Here is a 20,773-nt window from a genome sequence, read left to right as displayed (position 1 = left end):
TTGATCCTGGGCCACTTAGTGCAGGCATATGATAGAGCTTCTGAAGAGCATTGGACTGGTGTATGGTCCCTCAGTGCTCTTACAGCAACGGAGGATCAGGTGTAGCACTGCTCTGCCATGCCACTGAAACACTCCTTCCCTCCCCCATTGCCAACATGGCAGTTGGCAAAGGAGGTGGTTACACTACCAGCTTTCTGCCAGAGAAGAGCTCATGTGGGCACCCGGAATCCTCCGCTGGCTATAAAGACTGAAAAGTTAAAAGCAAATAAATGTATAAAGAAAAACCACTAAAACAAATTACTGCCCTTTTACATGTGACTAATTTTTTGTTTGCACTTTTCCTATCATCACAGTCAAAGTAATTTCTGTTTGCTTAAAGATTTATTATGTGCCAATCACCATGACAAGTTGGCATGTTACATTGTTTAAAAACAATGCATTAATCAAGACAGTCCGCAACAAAGTGCAAAAATTGCCATTCTTTGATAAAATCCCACCCAAGATATAAACATATAATTTCCTCATTACACATGAAAGCAAAAGACCATGCACATTTTACATTACAGACCCAGTGGAATACTGGGAATGAAGTCCTATTTTCCCATTAGATAGTTTACTGGTCTTCAAAAAGAGCACTAAAAATGTATCTACGGTAACATGCAATTCAACTTTTAGATTTTATTTTTTTTAATAGCTATTAATTTAGTCTTTGCCTTTACATTTAAAAATATTTTCATGATTTCAAAAGCTAATGATTTCATAGATCATACATTTCCTGACAAGTAATAACTGGATGAGGCCTCAACTCCTGCAGTCACCCATTAATTGCTCTAACAATTATCCATATGCATTGCTTCTAATATCTGGCAAACACTCATTGAAAAATTTTACATAATTATAATATCAAAAGGAACCACCACTGACATTAATTTGCCCCCTTGTTGGCAGTATCCCAGAGAGGGCAAGGACTAAATGAGCTATGATGATGAACTCACCCTTAATTTCTAGATATGGTTTCTTTAGGTCATACCCAAAGCATATTGACATGTAGGGACAAGATACAAGAAACTTGCACTATACTGCTCATGCTGTATCTTCTGTTGATAAACAAAGGACATTAATGTCGTAGTAGTATCCAGGGCTGTTAATCTGGCACCCTTCATTGGTGTTAAAAAGTCACTTGAAAGCCATTTTGCCCAGGAGAAACAGCAAATACCATCGAATATATTGCTCTAGGGGAATGTAGGGGTAAATTTTCACAGGGCAGAGGCCCAGCCTCCTTTTTTTGTGGGGACCACTGGAGCCTGTAATCAGAGATGCAAGTAGAATCACAAAAGGTGAAGAATGTGGGTACAAATTTTGCATCCACAGACTGTGCCTGCAAAACCTGAGGTCACCCTTTTGATAATTTGCCCCATAGTTATATGAGCAGTTCCTTATTACCCTGTCAATCTTTTGTCTTCAGGCATTTCTCCTCTGGGAAGAGGATGTGCTCACTCCGTTCAGAAGCAAATGTGCTAACTGTGTAGTCTCTACTGACATGCAGAGACTAGCACAATCACTGCATTAATGACAGAATCAATGCCCGTCTCCCACCATAAATTAAAAACATTTATGATAAAATGATGGTGTTCAAAGATCAAAAATATATCTCTGCTCTATAGATATTTCATTTGTTCACTCATAGAGCAAGATTAGCAGAGTCTGTTTACCATGTCTGGATACAACTTCCCAAGTTTTCAGTCACAGGAACATGTTACTTTATGGCAGCAGAACACTGGTTCATCAATTTCAATATCCTGCTTTAGAAACAGGCCAATATCTGATACTTCAGAGGAAAAGGAAAAAAACAATGTGTCTAGCCAGCTGTACAATGCCATATTTGTAGGAGAAACATTCACTCCTACCCCAGCTTAGTTCTAAAACATGAGATTCAATTATTCACAACTTGGCACATATAATTTTAAATGTAATTAAGGGCTATAACTTTATCCAGCCCTTTTAAAAAGCCCCACACTGTATTTGACTGAATGACATTCTGACACAGGAATTCCATAGATTGATTGCATATTCTATAAAATAGTTCTTTTTCATTCTGCTAATCTTAGTAGCTCTTAATTCCATCAAATAGCCCCTTTGTTCTTGTTTTGTCAAATAAGGATAACCTATAGTATTTTATTATAAAGGGTAAGTAGACAACCAAATCTAATTAATCAGTTCCACAATCAATATATATTCCATAACTAGCCTTGTCTTGGGGAGAGGAAGAGCTATACATACCCTTACTGCAGATTTCCCATAACACAGATAATCTTGTCTCTCATCTATGGGACATACCTAACAATACAGAGGACACGTAAGAACAAGTGTGCACACTTTAGTGCTTCCCTCTTTGTAACTAGTTTTTCATGCTCCACTGTTTTTGGAAACTGGGGGATGACATTATGATGAATATTTGATTGCTGCTACACTTTCAACAAACATATTGAAAGACTTCCTTCATTACTTTCAGCACACATAGCACATGCAGAAGCGAGAGCAAGAGCAAGAGAGAATGACAGTGATAGTAAAATGGCTGAGATACAAAGAAAGATAAAATAATGGGGCCATTGAAAATCTAAGTGTTGTTTTATTAATTTAGCAGGCTTAGTTTTATACTTTGGTTACAGTATTTTTAAGGCACAAAACTAAAGGCCAAGTACTTTTAAACATGTAAGTGCAGTGAACCTGGTCTAATTCTTGAAGTGAATAATTATTACTATTTTAAAAAATAAAATGTTGCTTGTTACATTTTGTAATGACTGTCTAATGAGTCAATGACAGGCACAGTTATACTGGATAACTGCTGAGTCAGCACCATTGTTAGCTAATATATTTCCATCTTTCATACCTAACCAACAAAAAAGCCCAGTTAACATTAATAAGAGTTAAAGGCATGAAGCTTGAGGATTTTCACCAATGGGGAAAAACTTTAACAGCAGCAAATAAAACATACATTTACATACTTTGTTATAATATAGTCTTAGAGCATTAAAACTCCACTTCTCCTAAAAGAAGGAAATCTCTTTTTTCAAGGAACTAGAGAAAAGAAAAGTCCCACTAGCTAATGTGTATGTGTACCATTGCCCTATAATGTCTAGAGACTAACAGACTCTAAAAACCTAGAAATGGCTAAGAGTAAATAGACATTCTGAAGAACTGTTCTATCCATCAGTATGCAACAAATTCTTAGGTTGGCCATGCTTATAGACACTCAGAGGCAAGTCACTGGTGAATAGTTTTTGGCACTGAGGAACTGTGTCACATGTTCAGTTTTCCACCTGCATCTGGCAGAAGCAGCTTGTTGAGCTGTCTTCACTTGAGAAAGGCCACAGACTCTGAGATTTGCAAGCGATGTTCCTCACTTGCCTTTTTTTCTCTCTCCCTCCCTCCTGCGAGACCCTTAACTGACACACCTCAGAGTGGTAGGAATAGGTAAATGCAACTAATCCTCTATACACCAGTGCCCGTCTTCTCCAGCTGTGAGGGACTGGCTCGCCCTGAACCACCAAGAGGGACAGACCTATCCTGGCCCCTCTTAGGAAGCAGTATAGTTCATTTTAGGAGACAAAGGAACAAACACCTTCAACGTAATCTTTGGGGAGAAAGGCGTTTCAGACAGCTCTTTGTGTCTTCTACTGGGTGGAGAAGCAAAGCCTAACAGTCTCAGTCTCCTGTATACAGGGAAAACTTAACATTCAGGACACCTGGCTAAGTCACAAGAGTTTTTTTTTTTCAGCAGAGCGGGAACTGAACAATACTGTATTTCCGTGAGTCTCCTGGAGCGGCGGATTCTGTATATTGACTTATTTGTAACAAAAAGTTGGCTTCCCTCTGCTCCAGATATTGGGAGATAAGTATATGTATTCGAATTCAGCTTCAGACCTTTTCCTGTCTTAGCTTGGGTGGTCAAAAAAATCAAAGTAGATGGGGCATATTCCTAATGGCCTGGTATTGGCCTTGCAGGCCCTGCTTCTCCCATCTGTGGGAAAATCAGTTGTCCCTCCCTCTCAGTTATTTCTCATCAAAGATCTTGTAATGTATGTAAAATTCATTCTGTTGCCAAGACATGGACAAGATCAAACTGGTGGTCTGTAACTTGAAAGGCTGGACCAATGAGATTTGGGTTACTCTGATCAATTAGTAGGTATCTTGCTTCAGTCCACTAACATTGCCACTTCTGCCATATTTTAATGTTATAGTGTCCTTGATCATGATCTCACCTTTAAGTTTACATTAGTATAAACTGATCTTTCTATTAATGGATTCAGTAAAGGATCCATGTGACTAAGTTGGGAGTCACTGGGTATCCTCTGGGAGAGTCTCGTATCGCACCATGATATTTAATGAAAGCAATGGCAAATTTTCTTCTTCTAATCAAAACACCTGTTTCCAGATATAAGTTGAATTTAGTAATGAGACAATTGACAGAGCAAAAACTATGCTACTACTTCATTGTTATCCTGCTGAATAGAGAGTAACTTTACCTCTGCAAGAAGGAACAGTAAACTGAATGCTTTGGATATCAAGAAACCATTTGTGCAGTGTTTTTTTTGAGTGGACCTACAAACTACATTCTGATTTTACACTCACATATGCTTCTCCTTAACTCAAATTATTATTCCTGCTCATTCTGCCCCAACCCTTCTCACCCTTAGGAAGTAAAGTGGCATTAGTTGGGTGTCTATTTGGCTATAAAATTTTATTTAACAAATCAGATTTTCATCATACAAAAGGAGGGATGGCTTGTCCAGAAGTTAGTTTGTTAGCCTGGGACATGTGAGATGGAGGTTCATTTCCCTGTTCCATCACATACTTCCTGTGTTATCTTGGGAAAACCACAGTTTCTCTGTGCCTTAGTTCTCCAGGAGTATAATAGTATTTCCTTAACCCCCAAGGGTATTGTGAGAATAAGTATATTAAAGGACGTGAGCATGAAGAGACTATAACAAAGAGGCCATAAAATACCTAATATAGATAGCATGTGCTTGTAACAACAAAGTTCTTACTGCCTTTGAAGCAACTATCTCCTGGTGGATACAGGCAACAATTTCTGAATCATATACGAAGACTGGTAAATCACCTTCTTCTGCCTTAAGAGCTTTCTATAAGATCATTTTCCACCTCATGAGCACAGAGTAACAGAACATCTTTTGAGAAGGTTGGTGCCATTTGCCTAAGATGATACCTTTGGGTTTTGCAGTTTTATATCCTCCCTTGATTTCTATGTTCTCTAATTTTCCCTCCCTTCCTCCCTCTTTTCTCTCTCTCTTTGTGTGCGTGTGTATTTCACAAGATTTTAAGTGTTGGGAGTTGTCTCCGGGTCTTGTGGCTCAGTTTCTGAGCATATATGAAGGGAAATTAGGTGCCAATACTTCAGACCTGACAGCTACCATGGTGAGTGACTATTAACATGGTCAACCCAATAATCCCTTCTAGACTGACAAATTACTGATTACGAGAAAACTAGATTGTAAGCAGTTTGGGGCAAGGACTGTTATTTACCATATGTTTGTACAGTGCTTTGAGCTACAGTGTTCCAACCTGGTTGAGGCCTCGAGGTGCTAATGAAATAAAAATGGTTAAAAGTAACTATTCTCTTTTAGTTCAAATGGTAGAGGGCTTTGTTTTTGGGGTTAAAGATCTCACTTTCTATGTATGGTTGAGCTGATCAACGTGATGTCAGTACATACTGAACCATAGCATTCATTTATCGGTATATTATAGAGTCTGGTTTAATCCTAGGATGATGTCCCAGTGGATTAAGCTAGTGACTAAAGCTTTTGTACTGTAATGAGCTTTATGTGGGCACAATGGTCCACTCATGTGGCGCTCACAGAAGTATTGGGGCCTGTGCTTCTACTAATTATGGCTTTACAACATGAGATAGAGCTAATTCTCTTCTTAGGAATTCTCAAAGGCTCTTTGTAAAATATATAATGATGACTGCTTTGGCTCTAGATTAACTCAATATGGTGTACAAGATCGAGTCTATCTCCCTGGTCTTCATTAACTTCCTTCATTTACGGTAAGAATTTGTCAGCTTCCATTGCGTACACTTTACCTCACTGCCACCCCAAAAAGAGTGTGAAGTAAAAGGAGCCAATTTTATATCATCACTTTTCTGACTGTAACTTTAATTTAAAGTATTTTCCTTTTCAGATTCTACTAAATTGATATGATCCCTTTAACATATAGAAGCTTTACCTTGAAGCAGATGTGAAAAGTAATTAAAAATAAATTGTGTTTTGGGGATAAGATGACCTCAGCCAGTCTTTGGAGAAATAAGCAGGGCTCTTTTAATGTAAAGATAAACATAAACATTTAAAAAAAATGCATTTCATTAGAGGAACCCAACTCATGACTGGACATTTCTTGTTGGGGAAAACTTGTTTAACTGATAGAAAACAGAAAAATTAACTGTATAAGGAGCAAGGAAAGAGATATGTTTAATGAAACAGTCAGTGGTTGTGATACCTGCTTGTGAAAATCTCAGGAAAAGATAAAGACTGCAATGTAGTGTAACTGTACATTTTAGCCTCCATTAGTAGCAATGAACTTTAGAAATCCATAAAGTAATTCATATGTAAAGAGGCAATTATTAATCAGAGTGCAACAGCCATTTCTGAATAGCCTTTCAATTACTGAAGTTTCAGCTATACTACTGAGCACAAGATAAAATGGTTAGAAAGGCTGACAAAAGTGTCTTGCAGTCTGGGCATTTCTGTGTCCATCATGTGAACAGTCTCATAAATTAATGGGTAATTAAAGAAGTTTTCTTTATATAAACTTAGATCATACGTAAGTAATAGTTGCTTGGTTGCACTTTACACCATGATGGTCCCAGACTGACATGGTGATACTGAAACCATACTAGACATGGTTGCAGAGTGAGCATGCAGAATCTATCCCCAAAGTGTTTTCTCATTTGTACAGTACAAGGCAAAATAAAAAAAACCCTCAAACAAGGGTGATGGGTGAGCATGTTGACTGCGTGATAAAACGCGTGCAAAGTATACCTCAGAAACACTATAGGTGGATGAGCACGAAGGGAGCCGAGCCTGGTTGTGCAGTGGGGAAAAGAAAACATTGTTAAAAAGGAAATGGTGGCCCAGTAAGGGTCTCAGAAGGTTTCTGTATAAGTGGTTCCAGCACTGAGACATTAGCAGGAGGTTCATTTAGTTTCTGAGACCAGAGACTTCTATGTAAGAATATCCCATAATTTAGTCATTTAAGGTGGAAGCTTCTTTGAAAATATTGTAAAATAATGGTTATAAACTAACAGTGAATTTGAAGTAAGGATTCAATCTTTCCTCCCCCAGAGAGGTGATAATGTGATAAGAATACCCTCATTAGGATATTCTGGAATGAGGTTTTCCAAATCTCTCTCATTTAATCCTATAGGTTTTATTCTAGCTCTGCAAAGCTCACAGTGTGGAACATATTAGAGACTCTCTCCTTTACTGTATAGCCTACTGATGTCATTTGATTAGGTGCACAGTGCCAGTTTTTTGATACCATCTACTCCTCCAAAGAATGGGAGATCATTACCATTCGCAAAAGCTATCTCAGTAAAAATAAAATGCAGAAAGAGTCTCAGTTTATTCATAGGAAACGTGGTTTTCCCAGTAATTTGAATCTCAACCCCCCTTCCCAGATGGTAAGTATTTCATTTTTCACAAACAGCATAAGAATTCCAAGGGCTACATTCTGTTCTTCTTTACACACCACGTCTTTGGTCATCAGTTAATTTGAATTTCAAGAAGTGTTGCAATGTAGTTTTTGCGTCAAGTTATGCCAAGAACTGGATGTAAAGATCCAAAACAGTCAAATAAATAAAAAAAAATCAAAGAAAGAAGAGAAGGTGGCTTCTACAAGTGAGTTAAAAATATCCTGTTTTGACTTTTATGAAAACCTGGATAAATGAGTGGCCTGCTTTTCAGAAGAGCAGAGCATCCAAAACGTCAATTGATTTCAGTAGAATCAGTAAGTGTTTAGCACCTGTTAAAAATCAGACCAGATACATTAAAGATGAGAGCTTCTGTGTATGCTACTTGTTCTCATGGAGCACTTGCTGACTTAGGTAGCTTGATGGAATGAACTGGGAATACAACTCTAATGTGTAAGTAACATGTTGGCTTTCTTCAATGTTAGCCATGTAGATCTCATGATTCCATCTACTTTTTTCTTCATCAAAATTATAAAATATCCAATTCCAGAAAAATTCCACCCTTCATGCTTAGTCATGTTCCCTTATGCCTTGATTACAGAATTCTACAAAGCTGCTCATGCATCACTAGAAATATTTAAAAATTCTATCCAAAAACAATTTTGCTCCTCTCTAGCATTTTGCATATCATGTATTTCCCTTGCTCTTCCTACATTCTATCAGGGCCGGCTCCAGGCACCAGGCACCCAAGCACATGCTTGGGGCAGCACCTGGTAAGGGGCGGTGGGGGGAGCGCAGCGCGGCACGGCATTCCACAGGTGGGGGGCACTCCGGCAGCGCGGGTGGCGCTCGGCGGGGGGGCGGCGCTCTGGGGGGAGGTTCCGGCGGCGCTCAGCGGGGGGCGGGGCGGGCTCCAGGGGCGCGGCACTCGGCGGGGGGGGGCAGCTCGGCGCTCGGGGAGGGGGTTCCAGCGGCGCTCGGCACGGGGGGCGGGCTCCGGCGCGCGGCGGGGGGGGCGGCGCTGGAGGGGGGTTCCGGCGGTGTTCGGCAGGGGGCGGGGGTGGGCTCCGGCGGCGTGGGGCTCGGCACTGGGGGTCCAGCAGCGCTCGGTGCAGGGGGGGCTGGCTCCAGTGCGAGGTGCTCGGTGGGGGGACGGCGCGGGGGTGGGTTTTCCGGTGGCGCTCGGCGGGGAGGCGGCGCGGCTCTCGGCTGGGGGGGGCGGCGCTCGGTGGGGGGGGGGGCTCGGGGGCGGCACTTTTTTTTGCTCCTTGGGGCAGCAAAAAAGCTAGAGCCGGCCCTGCATTCTATTACTAAGGAAATCTGTATGGATAAGGAATATTTTAAGTGTGCATGTCTGCCGTCTGACACTTATTACCTCCACCTGATGTAATAATTCTTTATGACAACATGGAGCAGCAGGTTGTTTTGGAAAATGATTATGTCACAAAAAAAAATAATGACTTCAGATGAATACAAACAGCAGAAGATGCACCCTGAAGAAGCAAAACATTCTTTTCCTACATCCTCTTTTTGCTAAAGAATTAGTCAAGAAACAAGTAAAAATAGGATACAAAGCAAGATTGTTTCTAAAAGGATTATTTTTCAAAGTTTTCCAAGAGAGGTTGGGTGTCTTTTCATTTAATTATACAGCATGGTATTTTGTTATTCATACAGATTTCAATATATATTTTCCAGTCATAGTTTCCATATTTTGTTTTTGGAGGGTAGGGAGAAAGAAGATCCATTAGCTTCAGCTTAGTAAGTGAAGATCCAGAGAACGCAGTATTAAAAAGTAACTTCATAGCAGCGGCTTTTCAAACATCAGAAATTAAATAAACAGGAATAGCAGAATGAGGAGTTTTCAAAATTTACTCATCAGGGCTGGAAAAGATCTCCTGGGACATCCTATCTACTCTATTCCCCATACTACTACAGGAGTTACAGGTGCATAGAGTCCAAGGCCAGAAGGGACCATAGTGATAATTTAGTCTGACTTCCTGTATAACACAGGCCATAGAAATTCCCCTCTTATCTCTATACTAAACCAGTGTGTGCTTTATTCAGTCTCTTCTTAAACATCTCTTGTGAGGTGGCCTCCCTTGTCAAATTATCCTATGGCTTAATTGTCTTCACTCAAATATTTTTTTATCAATATATAATTTAAATTTATGCCTTAGCTTCAGGCTCTTATTCCTCCTGACATTTAATCATATTAAAGTATTCCTTTATTATTGTGTTATAACTTTGAAAATATTTACAGGCAGCCAGTAATATTCCCTGTTCTAAAATGTATATGTTAACTTCCCTTAATCTCATTTTATGCACAATTTTTTCATCATTTTATTCAACCATGTTTAGATTCCCTGTGTCATTTTCTTACAATGATGAGCTTTAAATTGTACATAGTGCTCCAAGCGTGGCCTTACCATGGCTCTCACATGATCCTCCATATACACATTCCAGTATAACTTCTGCTTTTTTTTGGAACAGGATCACACTGTGAGCTCATGTTTAATTTGCTGCACATTGATAAACTTCTGGATCCTTTCTGCATCACTGCTCTCTGACTAACCACATCCCATTTTGAACTTATGACTTGTACTAGTATTCCCTTAGGGCATTACTCTGCATTATCTAAATGATATTTCAACCCATTTCTCCATTTTTCTTTAAACTCTCTTGATCATTCAGTAATTTCTCTCTAAAATCAATAGTGCTTCCAATCCCCTCCTAATTTGGTGTCATCTGTAAATTTGAATGATGGACCTTTATGCATCTCCTTCCGGTTAAAGGGAGAAACTCTCCTCATTTCACATGACACCAAACAGTCCCTGCACATTACTTGAGGTGAAGCTACCCAGGATGTACTAAGAATTGAGCTCTGTTATATCACAGACACTCAAATAAGGGGCTAAACCCTCAGTTGCTGAAAACTGGCATAGTTTCAGACTTTAAGCTGTGCCCACTAACAGCAGTTAAGAACATGACTCAACGGCTGCATTAGTAACTTGCCATGAGCCTGATGCATAATATACACATTGCATCTGCTCTAGTCTTTATTAATAAGACACAGTCAAAAAGGACTGAATGACCCATAAATGTAATCCTTCATCATAATCAAAGAAGGCAGCTTACTCAGATCAAGATGAAACACTGCATGTTGGGCCCCAACCCCTCATGGGCTAGCATTCTGTAGGAAAGATTTTGACAGCAGTCCAGGCTTCATTATAGAGCATCCATGGCGATATTTGGCCTCCATGCTGCATTTAGGCAACTCCTACCTTGATCCTAAAAAAGGGAATCTTTGATATGAAATCCATGTTTGTCTAACCTGCACACAGAGGCTGATGGACACATTGTTTCAGGAAATTGTGTATGCAGAATTTCCATGTATTTTCAGATTTAGTATCTCCTTACAGAATTTAAATGTTGTCAGTATTTTTCTGAGGAATTTCAACAAATTAAAATAAAATTCTAGCCTGTGTTACAAGGAAAACCTAAATACAAATTGATGCAGTGCTCTGTCTGAGTCTGCATGAATTGTCTGAGCCACCTCAGGTTATCAATTCTGAAAATTAATTTTGAGCTTTAAAATAACATGGTTGTTAACTATTTCACTGTCGATCATTTGAGCAGCCAATGTGCTTTTATCCAGTGTAGCTGGATTCATCTGAAAGAACAAAAATAAGGCTGAAAATTTCAAAGTTGGAAATTACTAACTGTTCTATGAAATATTTAATTTTATTTAAAGAGAAGAGAGAAGATCTAAAGGTAACCGGAATATCTCCAGATGAAGAGAAATAGGAAGATATCTGATCGATGATCTCAAGGGGGAAAAGAAAGATCTCAGTTCAGGATAACTTTTTTTTTTTTTAAAGAAAAGATATGACTGACTATATAAAACGTCATTTTTAAATTAAAACTAACCAATAAATATACAAATGTGTTTAATTTGCTAGTATTTGCATATATGTTTTGAGTTGATATGCTTTAAAAATATCTGGCAGATTTCCCAACAATTTCAGCAGAATCTGGAGGAAAAAATTCCACAGAATCTGGCAAAATTTACTACAGATTTCCAGTGGATCTATCAATGTGAAAGACATGTATTTGAAAATCATTATTAATCAAAGGTTCCACCTTAATAGAGTACGGAACTGTGCAATAGCAAGGCCTGTTAGTGAGAAATTAATGCTAACAGTTACTACCTATTCCCTGTCCCATACCAGTCAATACATTTGCTGCATCATAGTCATGTGAGCAACTTTTATTTAAATCCCTTTCCAAAAACAGTGTGGAAAATATGAAAATTAATTTGAAAGTGCACTTATAAACTATTCCTTCACAATTTTATTTTCAGATGCACAGCATTTACTGAAGGTTTATGCCACTATTTGGTCTAAGCACTGACACGGTTCTCTTCTCCCTCAGAAAGTTGCCTCATGCAAAGCATCCATTATTATGACACTCATCAGCATATTTAATTTAGGTGGGGAAACTGGCTGCAGATTTTGCCTATTTAATATCTTTCTTGCCAATGATCTCAGTCATCAGAGGAAATTTAGGGGCATCTGTGGCATCTACAGTACATATCTGGGATCAGACTCCGCCCTACCTACTCATCTAAAATAATTGCCCTTCAAATGGTACAGGTCATGATGTGACAGGTAACATGGCATGGAAGAAGAGGGGAACTTAATATTAATCAGTCTCCCAATCTTGAGTTGTCTACTCAATCAATTCTCGAGATATCTAAGGTTACTGCAGACACATATTTTCACTTTGCACTTGTCCTTGTGTGACATTTTGTGGGCGGATGTATAGTCAAGTACAACTTTTGGTAGTATTAATTTTCAATATGCACTTTTTGCTAGCTATATGTTCACCCACTAATACTGTGGATTTGGGATTGAGAATCCTAAAATAAAAGACTCATCCTCTGCCCTTATAAGACCTAAGAAGTTCAATGTTTTACCAAATTAAAAAAAAAATTGTATGTGCACAATTAGACTGGCTGCTTAGAAATGTATGCCAGTGAAATGACATGAGATCCAAAGTGCTCATCAAACTGATTTTACAGAAAGCTGCTGCCAACCAGCAGCTCAATATTCTTCCATCTCACTGGCACAAGATTATGAGTTCAGGGACTTGACAATGAGCAGGGATTATCTTTATGTCTGATATTTAGCTGAAAATTGAAATGTTCAGATACATCAAAAGTAATAGGTAAAATGATCAGTCTGAAGCTCTCCCTTCCCTTTCACAGCACCATATTGGATTTTGAATCGAAATGGTGATAACTGTAAAGCCAGCTGCCTCAGTGTATGGGGGAGACAAACCAGGACAAGGATCTACATATGATGTTTTGTGAAGAAGACTCATGCAACTGATCTTTTTGCATAAACAAAGACATAATTTGCTATGCCTATCATGCTCATGTTCTTTCCTTATTTTCATAAAATATTGCATGATGCAATTTGCCTTTCAAATTCTATCATCAAGTCAAGAAGCAGGTCTGAAAATGTCAAGGCGACTTCTCTTTTAGGAATGAGGTACTATCTGTAATGCTCTACTGGATACTTTGTTGTAGATTTCTTTGGCTCTATGAACACTGAACACTCTTATAGAGGTGTCATGAATTATATGCTGGACACTAATCCTTATTTCATACGATTTTTTGCATTCTGGATGAATTTTTTTTAATTAGAACACAAATATGATAAAAATCTCAGAAGGTGCTGAATGTTTGTTTATTAAAAGGATTCTACTAACTCAAAAGAAGCTGTGAAATTTGATTAGCTGTGCATTCAACATTAAAATTTCTATTTTTTTCTTTAGATCAAATGTGGGCCCAAGAATCTCAAGGACAGAACTATATCTGAGCCAATGCATCTGGATTACCTCAAACCAGCTCATAGTTTTCAGTTCAACTACAGCTTTTATTAGATATAGGCTGCCCTTCAAACAGGGGATACTTACTGGATTTAATTTAACTACAATGTTCAGGAATGACCTACAACTACAATTTTGATTTTGGAAAGGGAGTTTTTGTAGTTGTTTAATCATTTTCTGCCATTAAAACCCGCCAGAATATGGTCAAAATTAATTAAAAAGGCACTAGGATTTTTTTTAAACAAACCCAATAGGTATGTTAGAATTCTCTCATACATTACAATGAAACCCCAGCTAGAAAAGAAAGAAACACATAGGGAGAAAGAGAGAGAAAGGAAAAAGATGGAGATGAGAGGACAAAACCAATCAGATTTGGTGTTACCAACCAGCGGAAATTTAAAAATAAATAAATCACCGAGTGAAATCGTACATTTACTCGGAGAGAGCATCCTTTGACATTGCCTTCTAGGTGATCTCTGAGCTCCTCCAGCTTTCGATGGAGCTACATGTAAACATCAGAAAATGAATTGAAAAAGCAACCTGTTCTCTTTTCACTTTTTTTCTTTTTTCTTTCTTTCTTTTTATCTTTTTTTTTTTTTTTTTTTTTTTAAATAAGATCATAGCATAACACATTTCTCACTGCCTTTGGCAAAACATTTCAAGACGTCAAAGTTCTTTGCACAACAGAAATATACATGCTCAGTAAACTCTGAAGTTGGAAACCAGCTATTTTTCTTGATTAACAATGCTCTTTTTTCAGTATGGGAAAGATAAATACAAGTACATGGACACATCATTCTAAAGATATTTGCTATCAGGAAGATTGTTTACATGTTTTATTTTTGGCAAGCTAGTCTGTTGAAAATTGTCTAATCACAGAAAACTTCTTTGGGGTGAATTTTCAAACTTGGGGATCTCAGGTACAGTGTCCAATTCTATATTTAGATGTTCATATTAGACTCTTGTGTCTAAATTAGCATTTTAGGTAGCTAAGCTCCAATTTGAGCAGTCAGATACAGAACTGGGAACTGTAAATTAGGTGTTTACATTTGAAAATTGAGCCCCCGTTTTTTTTTTTAAATTGACATTTGAGCAACACTCATTAAAAAAAAAAATTGAGTCCCAACCCTAAAAGGCTTTCTTTTACTCAAATTATACATACACTTATGTTACACATAAGTATATGCATTAAGCATATACAGTTATAATGCAGGGTTCTACTCAAAAGCAGAAATCAGAGGTAGTTATATACATATACAAGTCCCACAACACAGTGGAAACAGTGTTGCTCTCATTTTTTTCCTTCTGTGAATTCATATTGCGTTGCATTGTCTACAGCTGAAACAACAGTGCATCATTAATGTAGTGTTTCCCTCATTTGCACTGTAACTGTAACCTCTTCCCAAAACTAAAGAAGAAACACTAAAACCTCACAGAGATTGACAATGAGGAATGCTACAGATGCTTTTAGGTATCACTGGCATTAACAAATAGAAACTGGTTTCTTTTTCTGTACTGAAATCAATTTAAATGTTGTCATTACTGGAAACAGATAAATAATTAAACCTTTCCTTCCCTCTCTTTATGCTCAGTGAAATAACATTTTCACAATGAGCAGCTGTATAGCAGTGTTAGAAAACAGAGAGGATGGCTTCTCCTGGAACACAGGCAACACATAGACATATAAAAATAAAATAAAAAGCAAAAACCAAAAAAGGCCGGAGAGGTGAGTAGAGTGCAGAAGGAAAAAAAAATAGTGCTTCATAAAGTGCTGAAAAGGAAATAAAGTGGAAAAAAGTGAAATATTAAAATTATTTTTAAAAAGCTATTGTTGGGGCTGAATCTTAAACAGGGTAGCCTATATTATGTGCCTTCAGCATTTTGGTAAATTTGGATTATTTAGATATGTCTTTTAAATACAATAGCATTAGCAAGAATGTACGATTAAAGAAATTTTAATGTGATACATTGTGCAAGAGTGGGCACTGATTTAGATGCTCTTTATATTTACAACGAAGGCAGAGAAATGGCCTAATACTATTAGCTAAATGGTGGCTCCATTTGTATTAGGCACAGATGAATGGATCTCTCTCTCTCTCTCTCTCTCTCGCACACCTTTCTGATTTTCAAGCATATAAATACTAAATAAATTAATCAATTCTCATAACAATGATCTTTTCTGGAATTAATTTCAAACAGTGAGAGCACTAAAACAACAATTTAATTACTCTTTAAAGGGGGAAACTATACTCTGAAAATGAGTAAGTCTTTTTCATACATAAGAGGCACTTAACACGCACTGAATGACATCAATCGGAGAAGCCCTGTAATCATGACCCCAAATTATAGACACCTTATGGAGGCTGTTATCTCCTAGTTGGGGTGACATTCAAAGCTAACTACTTGGCAGCCTGCCTTCAGCTTGTTCTTCTATGTGTAGCACAGAAACAAACAAAATGTGAACCCACAGTGATAAAAATACTGAAATTAAAACAATGGGATGGTGAGAAATGGAAAAGACCCCTCCCTCCCTCACATCCCCTCCAAAAGGAAAAGTGAAGGCTATAGAAGAAAACTTGCAAAATAAATGTTAGAAACATATTTACTTTGAGGGATCCAACTCTACTAGCAACTCCTTTGCTTTCATCCGGCCGTCTAATTTGCTACAATGGGGGAAGATGGGTAAAAAGACAGAAGAATAAAGAAAAAGTGAACTTAAAAAAATTTCCACACAATCAATTAGCAGTACATGCAAGACATTAATTTGATTCTCTGAGACATCTCTAGAGCACAAGGACACAGACTCTAGTTTCTGGAATAAGTGATGCTTTAACAAGTCATCTTAAACTTGTTTTTGTTGAGATTATTTTTTCTTTATATTACCAATTTTGCACCAAAACTTTGCATGCTGAATTCACTATCTTCTTCTTCTTCTTTTTCTTTTTCTTCTTCGAGGATAAATATTACTTAATATTTTGTGATTGTCTGGATTTGGTTCATAGAGAAAGTAAGGTCCTAACACACTGATAGAAAAAAATCCTATCTTTCACTCCAGTTAATGTTTTAACTTTGTGGTATAAACTGAAGTTAGAAGGTGTCAACCATATGATCAGAAACACAGATGTGCTGTAAATGGAACTATCAATCCTGACAAGTATCATTGCTGATACCTGACAGAATAAAATACAGGTGCCCATGACTCAGAAGTAGAGGTTTTAGCCACTGCCATTAAGATTCCCAATTAAACAATTGTGCTGCCCAACCAGAAAATTTTAATGCCAGACCAACATTAGATTTACTATAGTACATATATTTTAACTCCATTCCCAACATCTCCTCCTGCCTTGTTCTTTTCCCTTAATTATAGCAATCCTTTTCTAGATTATGTAAAGGATGGAAGAAACAAATGAAGTTGCTACGCCAACCTTTCACATTGCTATTAACATGTAAACACAATTTTCAAATGCCAGATGAACTATGACCTGAAAAAATCCATTTACATCCGAAGAAGTGGGCAGTAGCCCACGAAAGCTTATGCTCTAATAAATTTGTTAGTCTCTAAGGTGCCACAAGTACTCCTGTTCTTTTTGCATTTACAGTAAAAGTTTCATCCAGAACTGTTGAATCAACTATATAACTCTTTCTTTCTGAACTGAAATTAAAACTAAGCTAAATCATTTGAGGAGAGGCAAGAGGAAAGAGGAGAGAGAGTTGGATAGCACAGCGGATACAGAGTTTTTCACCTCTTAGTGGCTGGTCTAAATCTAGCCTGGGTTAGCAGTTGTTGCCACTAAATTGTTGTATCCACTACAAACTGGACTGAGGCACATCACAAATGGCATTAACTGGCATCCCTTTTAGTAATCTCAGAAGAGAAGCCAAAGACTTAATAAACCATGGAAACTCAATTCCCTGTTTGAGGTGATATTTCCAGGTCAGGGCTCAAGCACAATGGCAGGAGTGCTGATGATGTGTGAACATGGGGGCTGGTCTACATTGAAAAGTTACACTGGCATAGCTACATCTCTTAGAGGTGTGAAAAATCCACACCCGAGAGATGTAGTTAATCTGACCTAACTCCGGTGTAGACAACACTAGGATGTTGGAAGAATTCTTCTATTGACCTAGACTACTGCCCCTCAGAGAGGTGGATTACCCACAGCAATGGCAGAACCCTTCCTGTTGCTATAGTAAGTGTCTACTCAGTGATACTCAGTTAGATCTACCCGCAGGCCGATTTGTGAATTTTAACAAGAGGCAGGCCGTTTGCACAGAAGGCTGACAAAAACAAAACAAAACTTCAACTGCCAATAAACAAAGACCTTGATTGTAACATAAATATTAGTGTTTCTATCTTTTAACAAAGTTTATAAATCAATATTATTACCCGTTTGTGGCAATCTCTAATGGTAGAGGTGACATCGATGATCTCTGGCAAGGTCTGTGAAGAGTGGTTTGTAGGAGGTCACGGCAAGGCGCATGCACTGGTGAAGATGGTCATCTATCAGGCGATTGGGGTGTTGGGTTTTTATAATGCTCATGGTAGAAAACCTAGATTTGCAGAGGTACGTTGATCCAAACATTTTTAAAAGATAGATGGTTAGATTCTGGTTATTCTGAAACTGGGAGCATATCGAGTCCAGAAACCACAAAGTCCCATGTCTCTGAATTTTGCCTTCAAGACATCTGAACTCTGGAGCCTTACAATTTCTAATTGAAAGGCACCTTCATAAATTGAATCAAGAATGTTCTTTGCTTCAGAAGGGCAAGATCCATCAGCATAGACAACAAACAGATTACAAATAAATAAAAGAAAATCCTTTGGAATTTTAATATTCTTAAGTTGCATTTTAAAATTTTTGATGAGATTGTTTAGGAATTCTTGCATCGTTGTCCTCAAGGTTTCATCTGTAGCAACAACACACAATGTGGGAAAGTACAACATTTATCCTGTTAAGTCTGTCTGAAAGATTTCAAGATTCTTCTGAAAGGCACACATTTTTTCAAACAAATTCTCCACACTGCTTGCACTGCCTTGGAGCTGCATGTTGAGGGGATTCAAGTGACCAGTAATATCGCACAGAAAAGCTACCTGTGACATAGAGGAGACATCATGAATATTGTTGGTCTTATGGTTTGAAAGAAATTCTATTATTTCTCTTTGAAGCACACAAAACCCTTCTAACATACACACCCTAATTAACCAGTGAACATCATTGTGCTGCAACATGTCACTGTATTTGGCTGAAACGTCTTGAAAGAAAGCTTTAAAAAGACAATGTTGCAAGCTAGAAGTTGAGCGTATGTTGTTTACTAATCTCATCATAATACCCATTGTTTTTTCCAAGTACCCAGACAACTTACCACACAGTGTCCTAGTGAATGATGCAGTGAAGTGTATTTAATGAAGAGTGTATCACTGCCAATGCCCTTCTCTTTCCCTGTGATGGAGGGACTTCTGTCTGTAACAAGCAAGTCTACTTTCTGCAGATCTAAACCTTTTTTTTCAAAAAAGCCTTTTGCCTTTGCAAAACCGATCACTCCTGTGGTGTAGGTTTCTAATGGTATTAAGCACAAAAATTCTTCCTTGAAAATGTCACCATTATAAAATCTAACAAACAGTGATACCTTGGCAATGTCACTTAAATCACTTGATTCGTCCACTGCAAGAGACACTTGGCATTTTTAAGATTGGAAAGCAGTGCTGACAGACAATCCTCATAAATTACCTCCAATTTTCACACTGAATCAGACAGGGGAATTTGCTTTACACGGTTCACAATGTCATCTTTGTTTTTATCTCCAGAAAAAAGCTCCTCCAGCATGTCCAATGTGCACTTCTTCAGAAGCTTGGCATCCAGGAAAGGCTTTTTCTTTTTAGTTAGTATCCACATTATCTGAAGAGAAGCAGCTGTTGCTTTTTCCTGTACAGTTGCTGATGTTGTGAGAATGACATTTGAAGTGTGATATGAAGACTTCAGATTTTCAATTTTGTCACATCTTGCAACACTGTCAGGAGGATAGGCTGCGTTGAAGTTACTGTGCTTTGATTCAAAGTGATGCCTCATGTTGATGACCTCACAGACAGATAAAGTGGTTTGGTATATTAAACACAAAGATTTTGCATTTAAACGAGGTGGCATATTAAAAAGAAAATCCTCTGTCCAGCTTGGGTTAAAAGTTCAGTTGAAAGTTTCGCTGTTGACTTTGTGACATTTACTCCCACTCATATTCATTTTTTGCTCCATTTCCCTCACTAATGAAAAAACAGGTGGTGTCCTAGCTCAATCATAGACCATGCTATTGAGAGAACTTAGATCCAGTAAAGTGACTGAAGAAAAAAACTGCAAAGCCCTTTAAAATGGAAGGGGTTTGAAGTGAAATCCATCCAGAAACTGAGGCCTTTGAAACGTTGGATCCCCCCTATAAAGGGTACACTGTAATAAGGCAATAGGTAGCTTGTATGAAAAAAGAGATTTTATCCAATATAGAAGTGTAAAGCCTGAGGTTGCCTCTAAATGTTTATTTTCTATGTAACTTGTATATGTTTGCTCTCTCTTACTATTTAATCTTTGAATCTGTGTTTTTCTGTTAAATAAACCTTTTGTTTATTTTTACTCCAAGCAGGTACTACTATATGGAGTGTGTGTGCCAAAGGCAGCTGATAACTAGTGGGGTGGTTTCACACTGTCAGGGCGATGAACCAAAGGGGAAAAGTCCAAGCATCTGGTAATTAAGATCTCAGGAAGTAGATTTAGGGAGACTTGGAACTGGAAGGACTGTGGTATTACCCTGCAAGGAGTGGGCTGGTGAAAGCTAGAGTGAGACCTTGTGCTTGTGGGCAGGTTATTGATATCAGGGATCTGAACCAAAGATGTACAGCATTAAGTCACCACAAGGTTATAGGCAGGCAGTGACAGAATCCAGTGGATGATTTCCAAAATGTCACAGTAAGTTGATTTAGGTTGACCTAACTTTGTAATATAGACCAGTCCTGGTTTACTGTATGTCATACGCTTACTTCTAAACATATGCCTGTGACTACAGCTCTTAGGTTTAAAGGGCCCAGACCTGTAACATGCACTGGGATATGCACATGCATCCCCAAACCAGTGCCCTCTTCCAAGGCCTCTTAAAAATACTGGTTAATTCACAAATACTGGTTAATTCACA

General features: G+C 38.1%; 1 protein-coding gene across 6 annotated transcripts in view; it reads right to left on the bottom strand.

The window, feature by feature from the left end:
* GPHN (gephyrin) overlaps nt 1-20,773 on the bottom strand; it is a 453,097-nt gene that overhangs the window by 117,662 nt on the left and 314,662 nt on the right. For 3 of the 6 annotated variants that reach the window (XM_054026831.1, XM_054026833.1, XM_054026834.1), the window contains one exon: nt 16,207-16,263. The exons of the other annotated variants lie outside the window; for them this stretch is intronic. In XM_054026831.1, coding sequence (XP_053882806.1) covers nt 16,207-16,263 — 57 coding nt within the window. The remainder of the gene's footprint in view (nt 1-16,206; nt 16,264-20,773) is intronic. 6 annotated transcript variants of the gene reach the window in all.

Source organism: Malaclemys terrapin, chromosome 4 (assembly GCF_027887155.1).
Source record: "Malaclemys terrapin pileata isolate rMalTer1 chromosome 4, rMalTer1.hap1, whole genome shotgun sequence".
In the NCBI taxonomy this organism is placed as follows: Eukaryota; Metazoa; Chordata; order Testudines; family Emydidae; genus Malaclemys; species Malaclemys terrapin.
The sequence above is the reverse complement of the archived record's forward strand: the minus strand, read 5'-3'. Positions and strand labels throughout refer to the sequence as shown.